Genomic DNA, 19,872 nt, shown 5'->3' with positions numbered 1-19,872 from the left:
AAAGAATGACGTCATGTATTTTGCAGCAACATAGATGGAGCTTAAGGCTATTATCCTAAATAAAATAACCCAAAAACAGAAAATCAAATTCTCATTCATAAGTGGAAGCTAAACAATGGGTACACATGCACACACGGAGGGAAATAATAGACACGGGGACTGCAAAAGCAGGGAGGGTGGGAGGGAAATGAGAGTTGAAAAAGTACCAATTGACTATGATGTTTACCGTTTGGGAGATGGGTGCACTAGAACCCCAAACCTCACCACTACACAACATATCCATGTAACAAACCTGCACATGTAGCACCGAACTTACATAATCTTGAGCTTCAAAAAAAGAGAAATTATGTCTTTATTCTTAGGATGTGAGTGCTGAAATATTAAGACAACATGGCATTAATGTATGTATCTTACTTTAAATGTTTTTGAAAAAATGTATGCACATATGCATGTATATAGATACATGTAATTCCTATCGAATTACTGTTCTGTCTACAGTTGTCGCATATAGATACATACAACAAAATGTTAAGAATCATTGAATCTAGGTTGTGGGTAGATGGATGCATCTCTGCTTAAAACCCATGTGTGTGGATGTTACTACTTAACTCACAAGAAGCAGCTTTCCTAAGACTGCTCACTGTTTTCCCAGGTGCTCATTGCACCCCAGAAAAGAAGATCTGTGCTCATTTTATGGGGTTTCTCCTCTGGCTATGCCCAACGATCAACCAAATCAATCTTAAAAGAACAAAATATCCACTTCATAGTCATGCCTGCCAGAGCTGTTAATTTGCTCTTGGCACAGATGCAAAAATAAATGTACTGTTTCTTCTTTTATCTCTTGTCCTTAGAAGATAGATTTAAATAAGTAAATTTTTTTCGCCTGTATTCTCTCTGGTTGGGTCCACTGATGTAACATACTACTGTGGATCATCATCTTTACTACACTTAACTTTGGTACAACTACTTACGCACCACACATTTTCACCCCCCAAGGCTTTATGTATGACTCTGTCTCTTCTATAGTAGATGAATAATTCTTTTTTCTTAAGCTGATCTACCTGCTGCTGCATGCTAACTAAAAGATCTACAGTATTTTCAGTGGTTCAATATGTTAAGGTTAGGTTGATGATTTGAATCAACAATAGAAATTAACATTTAGGAGAAGGGGCAACTGATAGGCTCAGTCAGAATTTCAGGCCAGCAAAGGCTGTTGTGATAGGGTCAAGGGAAGGGTCTCTTTACATCACATTCAACAAGTGGCCAATCCTGCTGGCGCAGACAAGGAGGCTGCTCAGCAACTGACGGGGAAATGGGGGTAGCGGGCTGGGCACGCGCTCGGGAGTCTGCAGGCGCCATGGGCAGAGTGAGGAACCGCGCCACTGCTCAGCGGCGGAGGCGAAAGCGGCCCGGGGATCCTCCCGCCGCCTGCGCGGCCATCGCGGTCATGGGCGCCAGCCGCGCGCAGTGCCCCCGGGTCCAAGTCGGGGTCGGGAGCCACGCGGCCGCCAAGAGGTGGCTGGGAAGGTTGCGGCGGAATCGCCGGTGGCGGCGGGTCCGGGAGGCGGGCTCCAGAGATCCGCTGCCCTCCGCGCCACTCCCGGACCTGCCGGCGCCCGCCGAGTCCCCTAAGGAGCTGGACCTGGGCGCACAGCGGGAGCGCTGGGAGACGTTCAGGAAGCTGTGGGGCCTCAGCTGCGAGGGCGCCGCCAAGGTCCTGCTGGACACCTTCGAGTACCCGGGCCTCGTGCATCACACCGGGGGCTGCCACTGCGGCGCGGTCCGCTTTGCGGTCTGGGCCCCTGCAGATCTGCGCGTCGTGGATTGCAGCTGCAGGCTGTGCAGGAAGAAGCAGCACCGCCACTTCGTCGTCCCGGCCTCGCGCTTCACGCTGCTCCAGGGCGCAGAAAGCATCGTCACCTATCGGTCCAACACGCACCCGGCGCTGCACAGCTTCTGCAGCAGGTGCGGGGTGCAGAGTTTCCACGCAGCTGTCTCTGACCCCCGCGTGTACGGCGTCGCCCCGCACTGCCTGGACGAGGGCACCGTGCGCAGCGTGGTCATCGAGGAGGTCGGCGGTGGCGACCCGGGGGAGGAGGCCGCCGAGGAGCACAAGGCCATCCACAAGACGTCCTCCCAGTCAGCCCCTGCCTGTCCCCGCGAACAGGAGCAGTGACTGGGGCCGCAAGCCCGCCTGAAACCGGCCCGGGCGGCCCTGCGGGGAGCGTCCGAGTACCTGCACAGATCCCATGCTGTGAAAGAGGTGTTTCTGGCCCGGTCAAACCGTGGATTCCCTTCCAGTATTTGCCCTTCCCCTCCGCTAGTTTTCAGTGAACTCGCTTACGATCCAAATCTTGAACACACCTTTGTCTGTGTAGTACAACGTTAATCTTGCAATTCGATAAGGAAGAAGAGTGTCTCTGATTTTTCAAACCATCCATTGTATCTCTCGCTTTTACTGTTCTGCCTACAGTTGTCACAAATCACCTGCAGATGATTCCTGTGTACTGTACGTTCCTGGTGCTATTGTGAACAGGCTTGCTGTTTTCAGCGCTTTGCGTCTGGTGTGTAGGACGGCAACACACAACCAGTTTGTAAACATGTGCTAGGACGTCTTCCATTCATTATCGTGTGTGTGCGACGTGTGTGTTTTAGATAGACATTCACGTTTGCACTACTTAGTCCAGTTATTTAGTGTTTTTTATATGATGTTTTAAGATTCATTAGTATTACATACCTCATTGCTCTTACTAGACGAATGATGTTAGTATTTTCCTCCGTTTTGTTTTAGAAACTGTCTCTGGGAAAGGAGATGGGAGACAGGAATGAGAAACGTCTGTGTGCTGTATGCCCTCTTTAATCTTTCTAAATCCCTATCTTATACATGTGTAAGTATTCAGAAATCAGTAAATATTTAATAATAGAAAAGTATGTATTTCTATGCTGTATATTACAAAACCAACTCTAATTTATATGTAATTCTTGATATCTGAAATTTTTATCAAACAATCAGTGGTGGTTTCAATGATACATATCAATATTATCATTTTATGGCTTCATAGAATTAAAAAATATGGATCTTTCATAATTTATGTAATCAACCTCATCTGATGGATGTTTAGCTTTTTTCCAACCTTCAGTGTAATAATAATATTTCAAAGGAGCAAACTTCTAATAAATGTCTGCATTGTTCTACTACTTCGGTAAAAGGGCCTGGATACTCTTTCCATATGTCTTTTACTTGCTGTCTGTCTCTCCTCTGTACATGTTTCATTGGATGTTGAATTGTTTAACTTGACTTACCTTTTCAACGAAGGGAAAAGAGATCAATTAAGTAAGTTTGTGTTTCCATGTATATGAGAGATGACATGGCTGTGCCTCACATAGAGATGCTACCACCTTTCAATTCATACCTCTTCTTTTCCATCTTCCCCTACCCCTACGTAAAGGGAAGGTTTTTGTGACCTGGTTTCTCCGACATGTTGCTCTACTCCCCAAGATTCCTCCTTTGTTCTTTGGAATAGCTTGCCCCAGTCCTTCTCCACCTAGGGATTGAGTTGAGGTAGGGAGGGAGGGAGGAAGGGAGAACATGAACATGCATATATGCCTTAGGTGGTTCAGTCATATTGGTGGTAAGAAAATACCAAATTGCACTGAGTTACACCTATATTACACTCCATTGCATAGAATATATCCAGAGGGATGGAAAAAAATGACTCAAGATGTCATGTTTCTGCCATGTCAGTGTTTCTGTCCAAAGAAATGGGTATATATAATTTCTCTCTTTTTCTGAGAATGACTTTTAAAGCGTGTTTTGATAATTTTTGCTTCTCTAAGCCATGTGCAAATCATTCATCAGTTTGGTTAAAGACTCATGTTCAAGAGTGCCAGAGCACCTTTTTAACTTGGCATACAGTTTAAGCATGCTAGGCTGGTTTCTGTGTGTGAGAATGTAAGCAGAGGACTGCTGTGCTGGTGAGAAGGAATGGGAGGGGGGCTAAAACCTGAGAAAGAACAAGCTGTTGGGGAAGGGGATGACTGAGGAAGAATTGGAGAGAAAGAGAAGCAACGAGCAGCTTAGATCCAGCAAGGAATATAGGGGAAAGCAAGAGGTGTTTAAGGGAGTCTTTGGGGGATTTTACCACAGGTTGCAGGAAGTCAGTGTTTTCCCCTGTATTTCCAAAGGAGGCTTTAAAGTTAATGTTACTTTATGTGTTAGTGTCTTTTTTCTATTGTGCAAATGTATATCTTACACTTCAAAATTGTGAATGAATGTTGAGCCATTAGTGATCATGGACCTTGACAGTGGCTGCTGTGCCATGCTTCAGGCATCTCTTACTTCAAGGAAAGAGCAAGGGCTTGGCATTTGAGCCTGGGCTGAAAACCCAACTCTTCTATACACTACTGTCCAGCTTTGTAAAGTCTGTCAAAATACAAAAAATTAGCCAGGTGTGGTGGCAGACGCCTGTAATCCCAGCTACTCAGGAGGCTGAGGCAGGAGAATTGCTTGAACCCGGGAGGCGGAGGTTGCAGTGAGCCGAGATTGCGCCATTGCACTCCAGCCTGGGTGACAGAGCAAGACTCTGTCTTAAAAAGGAAAAAAATCTGTAAAAGCCCACCGTCATCTTCATTGTGAGGATGAAATGAGGGCGTGTGTATAATCTGGGGGCACAGTGGCTGACGCCCAGCAGGCACTCAAGAATTTGCTATGATGGTTGCTCTTATTAGGTGATGACACTGATAAATAGAACCAAGGGTCATGATTGCACTCAATCCTAGGATTTAGACACTTTCATGGATACCCTCTCAGGTGCGATTTTTTTGGGCACTTAAAGTGAGAGTTACATCAATCCAGTGACAGGGTAGAAGGAGTAATAGGAAGTAAGTCCATAGGGTGCTGCATGATCTTTCTCCTCTTAACGGATTTATCAGACAACATCCACTGTTTCTTCCCCATCCACATTCATCCAAGCTGTGACAGGGGAATCACCATAGATGGAACCTCATCCTCTCCCACCTCATACCCTATTCTCTGCCCAGCCTTCCTCCACTGTATGCCTCCTGGCTGCCCAGCACTGTTTTCCATGCTAAGATAGAACAGTGAACAAAAAACACAGTCTCTAGGTCCTTATCACTTCCATTTAGCGAATGAGAAAGCCTCCAAATACAGTATGACTAGGAAAAAGTGGGGTGCTGTGGGAGCACAGAAAAGAGGCCGGTTAATAAGTTTATTCTTGGGCTAGTTAATAAACTTATTTGGACCTCAGTTTTAGTGTCCTCATCTCTAAAATTGTTATCATAATAACACTCATCTCCTAATCTTGTCCTCTCTCCAGGATGAGATACACAGGAACCTAAAGAGACCAGCCATGTTCTAGGTGAAACCATTAGCTCTGTGTTCTGTTAGTCACAAGTCAGCATGGGGGGGAAGTATTACAGGACCCCTGGGAACCTGGTCTACCCTGGGATCATAGGTAAGGAAATGGGAGGTGGGCGCAGGGTTGGTGCCATTTCCATCTTCTCATCTGTATCTTCGCATCTACTGAAAAGTCTTCTTTTATTTATTAGGTGTTCTGCACTATGAGGACTTATAATTACATTGTTAGGTAACTAAAGTTAGTCCTCGCGGGCTATGCTACAGAAGGTAGTACCAGCAGTAGTATATCGCCCTCCAGTGTACGTTATAAGTGATGGCACATTGTTGGATGATTTTACTTTAACACTTGAGAAATTCATAGGGAATGGGATGACGCTTGCTTCCTCAGAGTCTCTGGGAAAGAAGCCCAGTAGTTAGGATGCTTTCCTCTATAATAAGCATTCTAGGAATTACAACCAGGAAGAATAGAATCAAGAAGAGAAAGAGGCACTGTTTTTTTCTCTGTCCTTTTTATGAAATAGGACATCTTTCATGAAATCATTGCTCCCAAATTTTATTTCCTTGCTAAATAAAATCCTCGACTATTTGAATATTAAGAATACAACCTACATCAGTGAATTTCCAGTGTCTAGTCATGTCCAATCATGCAGCTTTGACTGTGATATATGAATAGGAAATTGGCATGGATTCATTTTTTTCTAACTGTTTTTTATCCCCATCCTATGAACTGAGCCCTCCAGCTGTCATAGTGTCTTTCCTCACACTAGCATGGCAGGTACTGAAGTAGGCTCCTGGATATAGAAATGAGTAAGGCATCCTTGATCTCAGTCCTTGTGGAGCTCATGGTGTGTTGAGGAAGACAACAAAACAAGAAACTACAACAAACAGTGATAGGTGCTCATAGCAGTAGGGGAATTCAAGATGTCCTGACGGTATATATTAAGATGGAGGCAAGATATAGCCTTTCAAAAGAAGAGACACGCTATCTGAGATATAGCAAATAAATAGGAGTTAGGTGAAAAGCAGAACTAGAATTTTCCAGAGAGTGGAATAATATATATGAGATCTTAGAAGCTGGAGAGAGTATGGCATACATGAGGATCAGACTTCTAACCTGGCCCCAATATCAGATCATAAATTATATATGTTTAATTGCTGTTTTCCATGAGATATTTGAAGGCAAGGACACTACCCAATTCTTTCTGAATCCCAAGTGCCCCGTACATCATTTGACATATCATTATCCAATAAATATCTGTGTATGCATAAGCTAAGAATACTCACTGTGCACCAGTTACTGAAGTAGAGTTTCTATTGGGGTTTTATAACTTCCAGAATTATACTTATTTAGAAAGCACGTAACTTAAAATATAGCTATTTCCTGCCAATGGTAGGAAATTCTGAAAAAAATGTATTTACGGTTTGAGTAAAAAGAAGTGGGAGAAACAATCAGCCAGTGTTTTTGAAAATTTTGAAACATTCATTGCACATACACATTAATATGTCCATGCATTAACGTGTTTAAAAATGAATAAATAAAATTGATTAACTCTATTGTAGTTATGTGCTTGAATGCCTGTTTATGTACATGCATGTACAAATGTATATCCTTGAATATGCATGGAATATGCATTGAAGTTTGTAAAGAAACACATTCTAAGTAAACATTAGCTATATATTCTCACACATATGTACTCGTAGAAATGGGCTAGCTCCTCCATCCCTTCATCCCCTCCTCAGTTTGCCCTTTCTGATTCCTTTCAAGGCCTTATGTCCCATTTTCTCTAACCATCCCTTCCGATGTCACTTGCAATGTCCACTGCTCTGGAACCACTAGTCAGTGCTGGGAGACCAGGTCATTTGGTGTGCATGGGATGCGGCAGGAGTTGAAGGTATTGGCCAGATATATACTGGTAAATACCTAGCAAGCATCTCTCCAAGTGTAGTTCTAACATGAATTTGGGGTTTTAACTTGTTTATGTTAACAAGTAAGAGTCATATAACAAAGAACCATATGAGAACTTCATTTATTCATGAAGAACTTCACTTATTCATCAATGACTCTAGTGACTTCTTTGGCAAACTGAACAATAGTCTTTAAATACAAAAATAATAGTTCCTCAATTTTCTATGCTATTCTATTCACAATGTAGTGGCTACAGACACAAAACGCATTAAAGTTTAATCAGCATTATTAACATTTTCTACATCATTTCATTAATTCTAGTCTATCAACATAACAACAAATGAAGTCCTGATTTCTGGGTGCTGTAAATTCCCCTACCATGGTTTACTTCAAGCTACCAATGTGAAGTCACTGAATACACACCTGAGACCAGATGAGCAGGGGCACACTATTCCACAACACTTCCACGGTACAGATGAAAAACACAAATTCCTTCAAGAACACAGATAATAGTAAAATGTAATAAGAGAAATAGGAGCCCCATTCATTTTGAGTATTTTATCTTTGTTGTTGTTTTTTTTTTTTTTTTTGAGACGGAGTCTTGCTCTGTCGCCTAGGCTGGAGTGCAGTGGCACGATCTCGGCTCACTGCAAGCTCCGCCTCCCGGGTTCACGCCATTCTCCTGTCTCAGCCTCCTGAGTAGCTGGGACTACAGGCGCCTGCCACCACGCCCGGCTAATTTTTTTGTATTTTTAGTAGAGTCGGGGTTTCACTGTGTTAGCCAGGATGGTCTCGATCTCGTGACCTCGTGATCTGCCCTCCTGAGCCTCCCAAAGTGCTGGGATTACAGGCGTGAGCCACCGCGCCCGGCCTTTTTGTTGTTAATATAATTTATTTTATTGTAAGTTCATATAATTTTATTTTTAATCATCAGCTCTAGTGAGTTGGTATGAGCTGCCTACAGCATACTGCTGGCTTCTCTCCACAGATTCATGTAACCCTGAGACAAAACAGAACCAGTCCATCACAAAGATGATCCTACCTTCTACACTCCCCCTCCAACTGACTCCCAGGACTAAAATTACAACCCAGTTTCCCCAACATTACCTTTCCTTTAAATCCCAAGTCTTTTGCCCTAAATGTAAAGTTCTTAGTTTCCAGGAATCCCTGGCTCCAATCAGTCACCATCATCTTTGGGTATGTTTTACCAGGGCAGAAATTCTAGTATGCTTGGTGAACTGTTCTTCTCTGTGATCTTAATTAACCCTTTTCTCTGCAGGAGCAGTTCTTTGACTTCATGGCAAAAGAATGTTAAAGGAGCCCTTGGTAATATTCTATTGACTGGATTTGAATGAGGGAGGAATGGAGAAGAAAGAGAAAGAAGGAGGGAGGGTGGGAGAGGGAGAGAGAGAGAAGGAAGTAGGGAGAAAAGAAAGGAGGGAAGGAGAGAGAGAGAGAGAAAGGCTGGAAGTAGGCTGGATGTTACTATTCCTGACACCTGTAATCTTAGTATTTCTGGGCTTGAAATTCTTTTTTATGCAAATCCTTCTTTCTTTCTGAGTGAGAACTGTACTTTTTAATAAAAATTGTGTAACTGTAAGGATTATATTAGATAGTACATGTGAAACATTTAGAAAAGTAGCCCCAGGTATGTCTTAAGTACTGGAATCAGAGTGCCTAGGTCTGAATCATAACCTGTTCCTTTACTGGCTAGGTATTTCTAGGCAAGTTCATTAGCCTCTGAGTCTCAGGTTTCTTTATATGTAAATGGGGTACAAAACAGTATCTACCTTATATTGTTGCTGTATGCATTAAAATGGATGTTGAAACATAGTCATCTCTCATCTCAGGATATCTTGAATTCCCCTACTGCTATGAGCACCTATGACCTGTCATCCTAACAATGATTATTTCTGACCCTAGTGGCTAGCACCTTACCAATCTACTATGTTGTTAGACTGCCTGTTTCCTGGTGCTAGCTAGACCATCACATTGTTAGATCAATATTTAATCTACTCTAAGGATTTCTGTTTGTCCTTTTTGTATGGATCAGGTTGTATTTAATTATGTTCCACTCCCATTTTCTGACCATAAAAGTATAGATGAGTAACAATGCCTAATCTATACCGATAGCTCTATGCTAATCTTTGATGCTCACATAATGTACAAGACTAATAATACTGTGATTCTACTGTGTACAGGAGTCATTTCTCATCTTCCTGGTAACCCCAAAAGGTGGATTTTATTATCTCTAATTTACACAAGAGTAAATAAGCTCAGAGGAGTGCAAGATCATGTCCAGAGTCACAAAACTAGTAAGTGATGATCAAGGGTATTTATGAATCTAGATTCCATTCCCCGCACTGTAGTTCAAACTGTCTTGAGTTCTACCAGTGTAAAAGGTCAAATCGCATTGTCTTCCCAACAAGGCTATATGATCATTGAAGGCAGAGAATGATTTAGCATTCTCTTGTACCTCTGGTACCCAATTTAATGTTAACCCCATAATAAGTATGCATAAAATACCTGGTGACTAGGTCACAAGGACTCAGTTTGTATTTAAAATTCAACATAATTTGACAAGGCTGAATATGTAATGATATCACAGCTAGAGAAAGAATGTGTTACTCAGACGTTCTCTCCATCAAAGTATTTTTCTGCTCTCAGAAGCTGTGTGAGTTGGTGAAAGAGACTTGAAGCAATAGCTATTTAATCAGATATTTGTTCCCAAAACTCAAGAATCTTTATACTGTTTTAGTTATAGAATCGTATATTTAATTCAAAAATATCACTTGCTATTCATTACTTGCATTAGATAAATAAGAGGATATTATGTTGTTTGCTTTCATGTATTAAATTCATCTGCAATTTGCTAAACTCCTATCTCACAATAAATAATCCTCAAATACTGTTTAGTGAGCCTTGTTGTGCATTTGTTTGTTTGTTTTCTTTCTCTTTGAACTAGAATACCAGCTTTCATAGAGCAGGGACATTTACTCAAGGAACATTCTCAGTTTTCTTCACTGCTAAATTCCCAGCACCTAGAAGGATAGCTAATCATATTAAGTGAATAATAACTACTTATTGCATGAATAATCTAATCTATGAACCAGCCTTGGACACAAAGTCCATTCTAAACAGGGCTCCTTTCTGAATTCTGAGTACCATGGAAAGTGGCCAAGGTAAGCTTCAGAGAGTCCCAGAGTCTAGTAAGGCCAATACAACTAAGACTGCAGACTTATGGATTCAAGCAGATCTAGAGGCTTCTGTCTCTCTCACTTGCAAGTTGTGTAACATCAGCATTGCTTTAGAAACACTCTTAGCCTGCCACCTCCTCTGTGTGGTTCTTATATAAAACTCACAAATGCTCTCATTCATTTACTTAAGAACTATTTATTGAATGTCCTCTATGTGCCTGGCACTGTCATGGGTGCTGGGAATAAAAAGAGGAATAAACAAGAATAAATACATTTCCTGGCCTCTGGAAGCTCACAGTTCAGTTAATAAGACATACACATTACCACTGTTTACAGCACAATGGGATTAGGCCTAAAATCGACATATTATGGCTTGCTACTGGCAGATATAGTAAGGAAAGTTTTGTTGTTCACATTCCAGTCTTTCTGCCAATAAAGCCTTATACCTTTCAAAGGCCTGAGACCTGCCTCTTGAATTGCCTGTGTATAAAATTTAATATGGCAGAGAGAGCGGGAAATTATTTCTGGTTCAGCTGTATCCAAGTGTAGCTCAAAAATTCAAATGGAAACAGACATGGCAAAAGTCACAATGGAGCAAAATATACCTTCCTCTGTGGAGATTCTCATCAACGTTGGCATATGAGTAGTATTCATAGACCTCTAGGATGCAGGAAAGGATCTTCAAAATAAGCACCATCGCTTTGGAGCAGAAGCAGCTGAGGCCTGATTCAGCTCTGCACAAGAAAAATGTGCTGAGACTGCTCTGGTTGGATGTGGTTCTGGAGTTTTTAAGGCACAGAGATGACTCAGATGGCATCCCTGTCCTCTGGGAGTTCACATTCTAACAGTCAGAAACATAAACAGATAATCTCAAGGAGTGCATATTTTTCTTTCCTAGCCTACCCTGAGAGATATTTATCAATTCCTACCTTCTCCGCTTTCTACAGATGAGCAAACAGGGTAGTTTCAGTAACTACCCTGTTCAGTAACTTGGTTAGTAGGTAATGGAGCAGGGGTTTGCATCCATATTTGTCTGTCTCCAAAGCCAGACCTCTGTCCACTCACTATGACAACAGTTCATGTATACTGTACTTGCTGAAATATACCTGCCCTTCCTGATGAGACACGTGCGATGCTTCCAATAGGGTTCATGCCTAAAAAATCTCAGCACTCAGCAGAAAAGAGCATCGCTGTAAAGTGCTAGAAAAGAGCTCAAAATTGCTGCTCTGAAGCCAACAGGCTGGAATCAACTATTTCACTTTATGGTGAGTCTGAAAGGAGAAGGAAGCATGATGGAAAGTGAAAGCAGAGCCAGGGGAAGTGCACCTTTAAGTTCCAAATGAAAACAGATGGCCTTGTTGTAGGCGTGAACTTGGAATAAACTGCACAGAGCATTGGAATCAGGCTGATCCAGTGATGAAAACTGACCACACTGCTATTTAGCTCTGTGTCCCTGACCAAGTTAAACTTTTGTACAGCTTGATCACACCCACACACCCTCAGCCTGGTTTTTAGAGGCCTTCCTCTGTGTTTCCAGTGACTCATCTTCTCAGCCCTGTCAGTATTCTCATCAAAATGTTTGGCAATTACATTTCTGTATAACTGTCTGCCCACTAGACTAAAAGCACTTTGTAGCCTTGGCTTGGTTCTTCTCCATGTCCAAAAAGCCCAGTCATGTTCAGTAAATGTTTATTGTGTGACCCACCCCTCGGTAAAGGATAGCTAGTATTCTACCACCGCATTCAAACTTCTCTTCATTTTAAGGGGTATTTGGGCTTTTCATCCGTACCCTGGGTTTAGAACCCTCCAGACCTTCCACACCTAACGTATTTGCCTCTTGATGAATCTTGGTCAACTCGTTATTATCATATTCACTGATCTGGCTTTAGGGTGAGAGCCCATTGATGATTTACTAAAACTTTCTCAAATACAAACTGTGATACACAATGAGTCTTTAATAAATACTTATTGGAAGAAGAAAACTTGTTGAGTTAATACAAGCCTGCTAATTGTATTACTTTATGTCAGAGTTTAAATTCATAGGCATCATTTTGACAGAATTAAATACGTGAATCCAATGACTGGTGAAACTGTTAACATAAGTGAACATTTTGACACTCACAAGGAGATGACTTTCCTGGTTTTCCGCATACTCCTGTGGTAACTCCTTTTCAATCTATTTGAATTTTCTTCTTCTTGGTAGTTGTCTTTTTGATGTGCCAGGCAAAGGCTTTTAATTCATCACTTACAGTCCCATTTTTATGTTCTGTGTATGCATTGGCCTTTACCCACTAGACCTCAAGAAATCTAGACTGAAATACAATAAGCATTATCGAGTATTTATTGAATTGATATTTTACTGTGCTACTCATAGCAACAGAAAACTATCTTCCAATCTGGGATTAGTACAACAGATACCATAATTTGGCTATTGTGTATTAGATGTCAAGTAAAGTTTTCCATTGTATATGAGGTATTGAGGGAGCAGGGAATTCTGATTCATGTTCTCAGTGTCATCCCTCATCATAGCTAGCACAGTGCACACCACAGGACATAACTCGGGTTAACATTTCTCAGAACTCAGTCATGCATTCACCACTTTTAAGATTTTTTACTAGTATAGATACCATTGTGCTGATTTTTTTCTAATATTTTCAGTGAAACGGAATTACTTAAAATTGAAATTAACTTAAAGTAACATACGTAACTATAAAAGTGGACAATCAGGGTAGGAAAGATAACTTCAAAAAGAAATACAATAAAATGTTTAAAAGTTTTTAAAAAATTTTTATTGAAAAATTTCCTTAAGTTACTTAAATAAATTTATTTCAATTAAATATTTTATTCTTCATCCTTTTTATTAAAATGAAATAAAAATGAAATAAATAATAGATTTCCACACTACTAAACACTTCATATGTATTCTCTCATCCAATCCTCATAAAGCAACTCAGAATGCATAATACCATTTCCATTTTTCAAGATGAGAAAACTGAGACCAGAGAAGCTAGAAAAGATGCCCAAATCTGCTATGCCACAGATTTAGGATGGACACCCACAGTCATATGATGCCAAAGCCCACAGACTGCTGAGTAAGCAGTGTAGGCTGTTGTCAGCTTAATTATCCACCAACATTCTCTCCGACACACTTCATGGAATTTATGATCTCAACACTATCAGCCAACTTCTCATCCCTGAGACCTCTCCCCAGATCCTGTGGCAAAATGCTCAGGACACCCAATAAGATGAGGTATGGTGTTTTTTTCTTCCTGAAATGCAGTTATAATTTCTGTCTTTTAGGTGTGGGGAAATTTGTTTGTATGCTTTCTGAGAGAGAAAAAATTCATCGTTTACAATATCCTGCTGTCAGCCGAAGATTGTGTTCTGAGGAGGGTCCTTTATTGCAGAAATGGTTTCTGGTTGAAAGAATGCAAATCACAAGCTTAGAATCTGCTTCTGTAAAAACAGATGACAGAAGGGGAGGACAGAAAGATGGCTTCTATTCTTGGGGAAACAAGAAGTCTGATAATGGATGAAAGATTTAAACAGTGAGAAAAAACTGGGCAATTGCCAACAGGGTAGGAAATCTGAAGGAAAGATCAGAGATCTTGAAAGGAAATGTTATGGTGATTTTCCATGGAGTGTGTAATATCAACGCTCTTCCCCAATCACCACACAAAGATCTTGATGTGGCTGTGATATACTACATGTTTACTGAAAAGTAAAACACATATACGACTATTAAAATTTTAATGTCCAAGTAGCATTAAAATTATTATGAATATCACCAGTTTTCTGTGTTCCACACTTTTCGAAGCTCTTACTTTCAGAAACGAGAAAAGGCTTTGAAGTTAGACCTGGACTGGACAATTTCATTTCAAGGAGGGCAGAACAGGTAAGCAAACAGTTAACAATCTTGTTTATAATTAGACATGTTACATTTCACAGCCTGAGATAATACCTCAGTTTTCGATTATGGCATCCTTTCCACAGTGTTGCTGAGCAGGCCATGGCATTCCTGATGAGATAGCCATCTTCCTGGGAACACCATTTCCTCCCGGACAATCTAAAAATTCAGCAGGACCCAGCATCCTTATAATGTGACAGGAGCCTCTAAGTCAGCAGTAAAAGGAGTTTTCCTGAAGCCAAGACGCATGCAGTACACCTTCCTAACTTTTTAATGAGTGTAGAAAGACCAGACAGCTCAGAAAATGACAGCGACATTATAAGCATCTTCTCTGGAAGTTCGGTGCCTCATCCAATGTGAAAGGCTTGGAAACTGCACCTGCCCCTTCTCTCACTGCTCTCTATGGCAGGTTGAATCCTCAGAGAGAGAGTAGCTCTCCACAATATGAGTGACATTACTGACAAAGAGAGAGATCAGCGTACTGGAAGCAGCACAGGGCTTTGAGGCAGTCAGATTTGGGGCTGAAAAACTCCAGCGCTAACTAGCTGTGTTTTCTTGAGCAAGTTGCTTAACATCCACTTATTCCTTAAAGGAATATGTATTGAGTGCTTGCCATATACCAGGTACTATTCTCTCTGTTAATTTCTCATCAGACAAATGGAGATAATAATAGTACCTACCTCCTAAAGAAGCCCCCTACTGAGACCACATGGATTAAAGGGGCCCACCTCTGTTTTCCCAACATCCCCTGCTCTCGTAGCTTTCCTGCTTCCCACACATCAGTACTGTAATTATCTGTGTCCATTAGACTGTGGGTTCTTTGAGCCTGGGACCAAACTTGAATCATCATGTGTACCCACAGTACCTGGAAACTAGTGCCCTGAAGGTCTTCAATAAACATTTATTCCATGAAGAATATGGAACATTCTACACACCCAATGAAGTTTAGATGTTATTGTACTGATTATATGTTAGTTGGTAATAATATCTTTTAAACAAGTGACTACAGGACATCTTTCAACTCTAATTTTCTTCAGTAAGAGAAGGGTCTATGTCTTTCAACCCCATACTTCTCATAATTTCCAGAGCCAGTATATTCTTGAATTCTTGATTTCTTAATGTATCTGAGTGTATCTGTTAGTGTGATTTTCCTCCTGACGAGATTGAACTGAATAATTCACTGATTGCTTCCCACATGCAGGGTAATGGATGTATATAGGCATGCTAATTAGAATATTTTATTTTATAGGTAAAAGGTATAAGCATCATTCAGGCTTACATAGATATATTTGATGGTGTGAACCCAGGTATCAATGGAATTGTCAAGTACAGGTAAGCACTCTTGTATTCACACGAGATAGTTCTGCTAGTTTTCCTCCAACTTCTGTAGCCTATCTTCTCTGTCTATTTCACTTCTCTCCTGTTTCTCTATGTCCCTTCTTTGCGTTCCCTTGTTTCTGTAGATAGGACAAAGACCATATTTCCTTGGTATTTACAGATCCGGCATACAGGTCACTGGTTGAAACCTAATAGGCATACTGACTATTTGTTGAATTAATTAATTAACCTTAGTAGTGACACTGATAGGAAAACAAAATCCCTAACCGAGTCTGGAATGAGAAAAACAAGTGCCACCACTATTAGTACCAATGTGTAGCTTTGTGTATCAGGTATCAGATTAACTCTTGTGGTGAGTTATGAGGTACTGAGGAAGAAGAACTTTGACTCCTTTTACTGAGACATTGCATATGGTAACTGTCACAGTGAATCAAAGTTGCTTTTCCCAGATCTTGGTCATTCATGTATCAACTTTAGGATTTTTAACATATCCAAATACCACCTGAAGAATCATTTGATTAATGTTTCCATTGAAACCATATAAACTTTAAATTTAAATACAGTTTAAAAGAAGCCCCACATCATGATCAAGAATGGAAAACTAATGTTTCATGTCATAGATTATAACTAAAAATAAATACAGTGGAAAACAAATAGTTGTAAAATTCTTAAAAAACTACAAAATAGCAGTGGTGCTATAGCTGATTACCACTATATGATAAAACTAATATATGTCTCCTTTCAAGAAATGAGAAAGAAATTGTTTTCTTTTCCTGCTGCATTCTAAGGAGGATACCTATATTTTAGTGCTGGCTTTTGGTATTTATTATGGAGCTCACAGAAGGGGTTCAGAGAGAAAAATTTCCATGTCTGAGGAAATGGATGGGGGAGGGGCTGCTGTAGAGGCAATATAAAGTATTAGTAATTAACCAAAAATAAACAGAAACTCTTCTGTTCTGCGTAAAAATAGTGCAATTGCAGATTTCCAAACTCACCCTCCAGGAACAGTGAAATCCTGCATTTTCTCTGAAGGACAAGAGTTCATAAGTGGACATAAATAAACTGTTGCTGCTTCAGCTTGGGTTCAATCAATCCAATTGCAACGAGGCCCTAAGGTTTAATACTACTCTTACTGCTCTGCCTGGACAGGAATCTTGGGCACCCAAGCAAACCTGCCATGCTTCAAGAAGAGCCATTCACATCAGTATGCGGGGAGCCACTGGGGTTTTAGTCCAGTATAGATCATGGGGGAAGGATCATTGTCCTTTCTATCTTATCCCTTTTGACCACACAACTAAGTCCTGGACCTATTTTATATTGATATACTTTGTTCTACGAGGACTTAAAATAAGTTGTAAAGGATTCACTTCTATTCCCACTGGACAACAGCTGATGATATCAGCAGTGAAGTTGTGACCTCCAGTGGGTATTGGAGGAAACTGTACCATTCTGGATAGGTTATTTGGGAAGCCCGCATCTTGGCTGACTTCTCTTCAGGGTGTCTGGGTTTCCTGAAGTCAGAAGATTTCTGTCTCTAGAAGTTCGAGGAAATGAGCCCTCTGACATCAAAAGACACTTCAGTTAGAATGCTTTCTCTGCAATAAGACTTCCAGGCATCAATTCTAGGCACAACTGCTTCCAGTATAAAAAGAAGGCTGCCTAAAACAAAGAAGAAATAAACTTTCATAATTCCTTTGCTCATCTCCCAAAACAAGTCTACCTCTCATCAAGTTCTGGGAAAAGTCCTGGATGGTGCATTCTATAGAGGATATAATAACTCTGTGGTGTGTCAACTTGGGTAGGCAAAATTACATTCCCCAGAATTAACTTTCTATTGTGTCTCTTGATAAGTGGGCTACTAGAGATAATCTCTTGTGTGAATTAGAAGATGGAAGGAAAGTAGCAGCCATTCTATGGCATACACACTACTCCCAGTTATTTAAACATGAATATAGCTTCTGCTTCAAAGGGATTTTCCAGATGTACTAGAATACCCTAATCAGTTGACTTTGAGTTAGAGGAATTGTCCTGGGTGGGCCTAACTTAATCAGTTAAAAGGCCTTAAAAAGGGGCTTAGGCCTTCCTTGGGAAAAGAGACGCTTGTACCTGTAGAAACCAGCTTCATCCCATACCTGAGGAGGCTCTAGCCTACTCGTGATCTTTACTTCCTGACTGACTATTCTATGGACTTTGGACTTATATAGCCAGCCCCCACAATTATGTAAGCCAGTCCCTTGAATGTGTATGTGTGTGTATATGTATATCTCCTGCTGGTTTTGTTTATTTGATTAAACCTTGAGTAATAGAAAAACCAATGTGTTTTCTTAATTAGAAAAAGAAAAGAAAAGAAAAAGGTCGTTTTCACCTGTATGTCTTTTTTTTTTTTTTTTTTTTTTTGAGATGGAGTCTTGCTCTGTTGCCTAGGCTAGAGTGCAGCGGCACGATGTCGGCTCACTGCAACCTCCACCTCCTGGGTTCAAGCAATTCTCCTGCCTCAGCCTCCCGAGTAGCTGGGATTACAAGCGCCTGCCACCATGCCCAGCTAATTTTTGTATTTTTAGTAGAGATGGGTTTCACCATCTTGGCCAGACTGGTCTCGAACTCCTGACCTCGTGATCTACCCACCTCAGCCTCCCAAAGTGCTGGTATTACAGGTGTGAGCCACTGCTCCCAGCCCTGTATGTCTGTTTTTAAGAGTAAGGAAACCATTTCCAGAAGTCTCCTGCCCTCAAATTCTATTTCTAATTACATTTTTTAAGCCTGAGTAACATCTTGGTCCACTTCAGATATTAGTAATAAACTTTTACCATTTTCCATCCACCAAAAAGTCAACTCCTTTATTTGTGCCTTTCAAACAGCTCTAACGTATATCGGATGATGAGGAAATGATGGGAACAAAGTTTTTGTATTGGTCTTTGTGATCCAAATGAGATAGAATTTCCCAAACCTGCTGGCTGGGTATCATGTTAGATTCTAAGATGCAAAAATGAACAAGCTTCATGCTGGGTTTGTGCTGTTTGCTAAGAGACAGAAAAGAAAAAAGAAGCTACAGCAAGGGGTATATGTGCTCTCTGAGATACAAGAAATACAGAGTGCTTTGAAATAGCACAGTATGGAAATCCCTGCTAGTTTACGCCGGCCTCTTGGAGGAAGAGATTTATCAGCTGAGACTTGAAGGGACAGTAAAAAGACAGCCAGGTGTAAAGCGGAGGGCAAGTTTTCCGGTTAGTGGGAACAGTATATCTGAGGCCCTGAACAAGTCAGAGAGAGCTTGATTCACACGAAGAACAGATTTCTCTCCTAGCCATGACAATAATATATTGAGCTTATTTGCTAATACAGCATCCCTGCCTCTCCATATACACACTATATCATGAGAAACTTGTTTTATTCATTTGAATGTTGAATTTCCTAATCTAGGAATGGGAACTAGGGAGCTAGGGATGCAGGATCCTGGGGCAGGATGGGGACTTTTTAATCTATACCTTTTGTTATTTGTTGATTTTAAAAAATTCTGTGAAAGTATTACATAATTAAAAATTAAATATGTAATTAACCAAATGGTAGCAAAACCGAAACATTACAAAATGCACATAAAATAGGGAAACGTATCATCTGTAATGCCACCATTCAGAGATGTTCAGTCAACAATTTTTGTGTGTTTATATATCTTTCTAAACTTCTAACTATGCATTTGCATGTGTACACACACATCTCTATTTCAAAAACTGCTTTTCTCATTTGACCTTAGAAGATGAATATAATTTTAATGTCAATATGTGGTTGCATCACCATTTCTAATATCTCCATGATACTCAATTTCATGGATATAAAATAATTCTTTTAACCATTGCCCACTTTGATGAATACTTAGGTTTTTTTCTGGTTGTCTATGGCTACAGTGCTAATTCAAAAGAGCAAGGTACAGAATAGTTTGTACAGTGTGCTACCATTTAGGTAAAAATGGATTGGGAATCTATTGATCAATTTACATATTCACTTGGAAAGTTACTGAATTCTTTACCAAGTGAATGTTAGAAACTATTTTTAGAATTTCACAAAAATTCAAATGAACATTTATTCCCACAGGAGTGTGCTATACTAGAAATAACCCATAAAACCCTTTTCACAGAGAAGACAATCCTCT

At 40.5% G+C, this 19,872-nt stretch overlaps 1 protein-coding gene across 1 annotated transcript; it reads left to right on the top strand.

The window, feature by feature from the left end:
* The first annotated feature begins 1,283 nt into the window (after positions 1-1,283).
* On the top strand, positions 1,284-3,209 carry CENPVL3 (centromere protein V like 3). Its single transcript, XM_054471737.2, has one exon. It carries the CDS (start codon positions 1,313-1,315, stop codon positions 2,174-2,176), a length of 864 nt encoding a protein of 287 aa, XP_054327712.2. The 5' UTR covers positions 1,284-1,312; the 3' UTR covers positions 2,177-3,209.
* Positions 3,210-19,872: the final 16,663 nt, after the last annotated feature.

Source organism: Pongo pygmaeus, chromosome X (genome assembly GCF_028885625.2).
Source record: "Pongo pygmaeus isolate AG05252 chromosome X, NHGRI_mPonPyg2-v2.0_pri, whole genome shotgun sequence".
NCBI classification, from domain to species: Eukaryota; Metazoa; Chordata; class Mammalia; order Primates; family Hominidae; genus Pongo; species Pongo pygmaeus.
Note: the sequence above shows the minus strand (reverse complement) of the source record. Positions and strands in the feature narration are given on the sequence as shown.

What these genes read in the sequence shown, in the direction of transcription:
- CENPVL3 (XM_054471737.2), top strand. Translation starts at nt 1,313, where the DNA reads ATGGGGGTAGCGGGCTGGGCACGCGCTCGGGAGTCTGCAGGCGCCATG.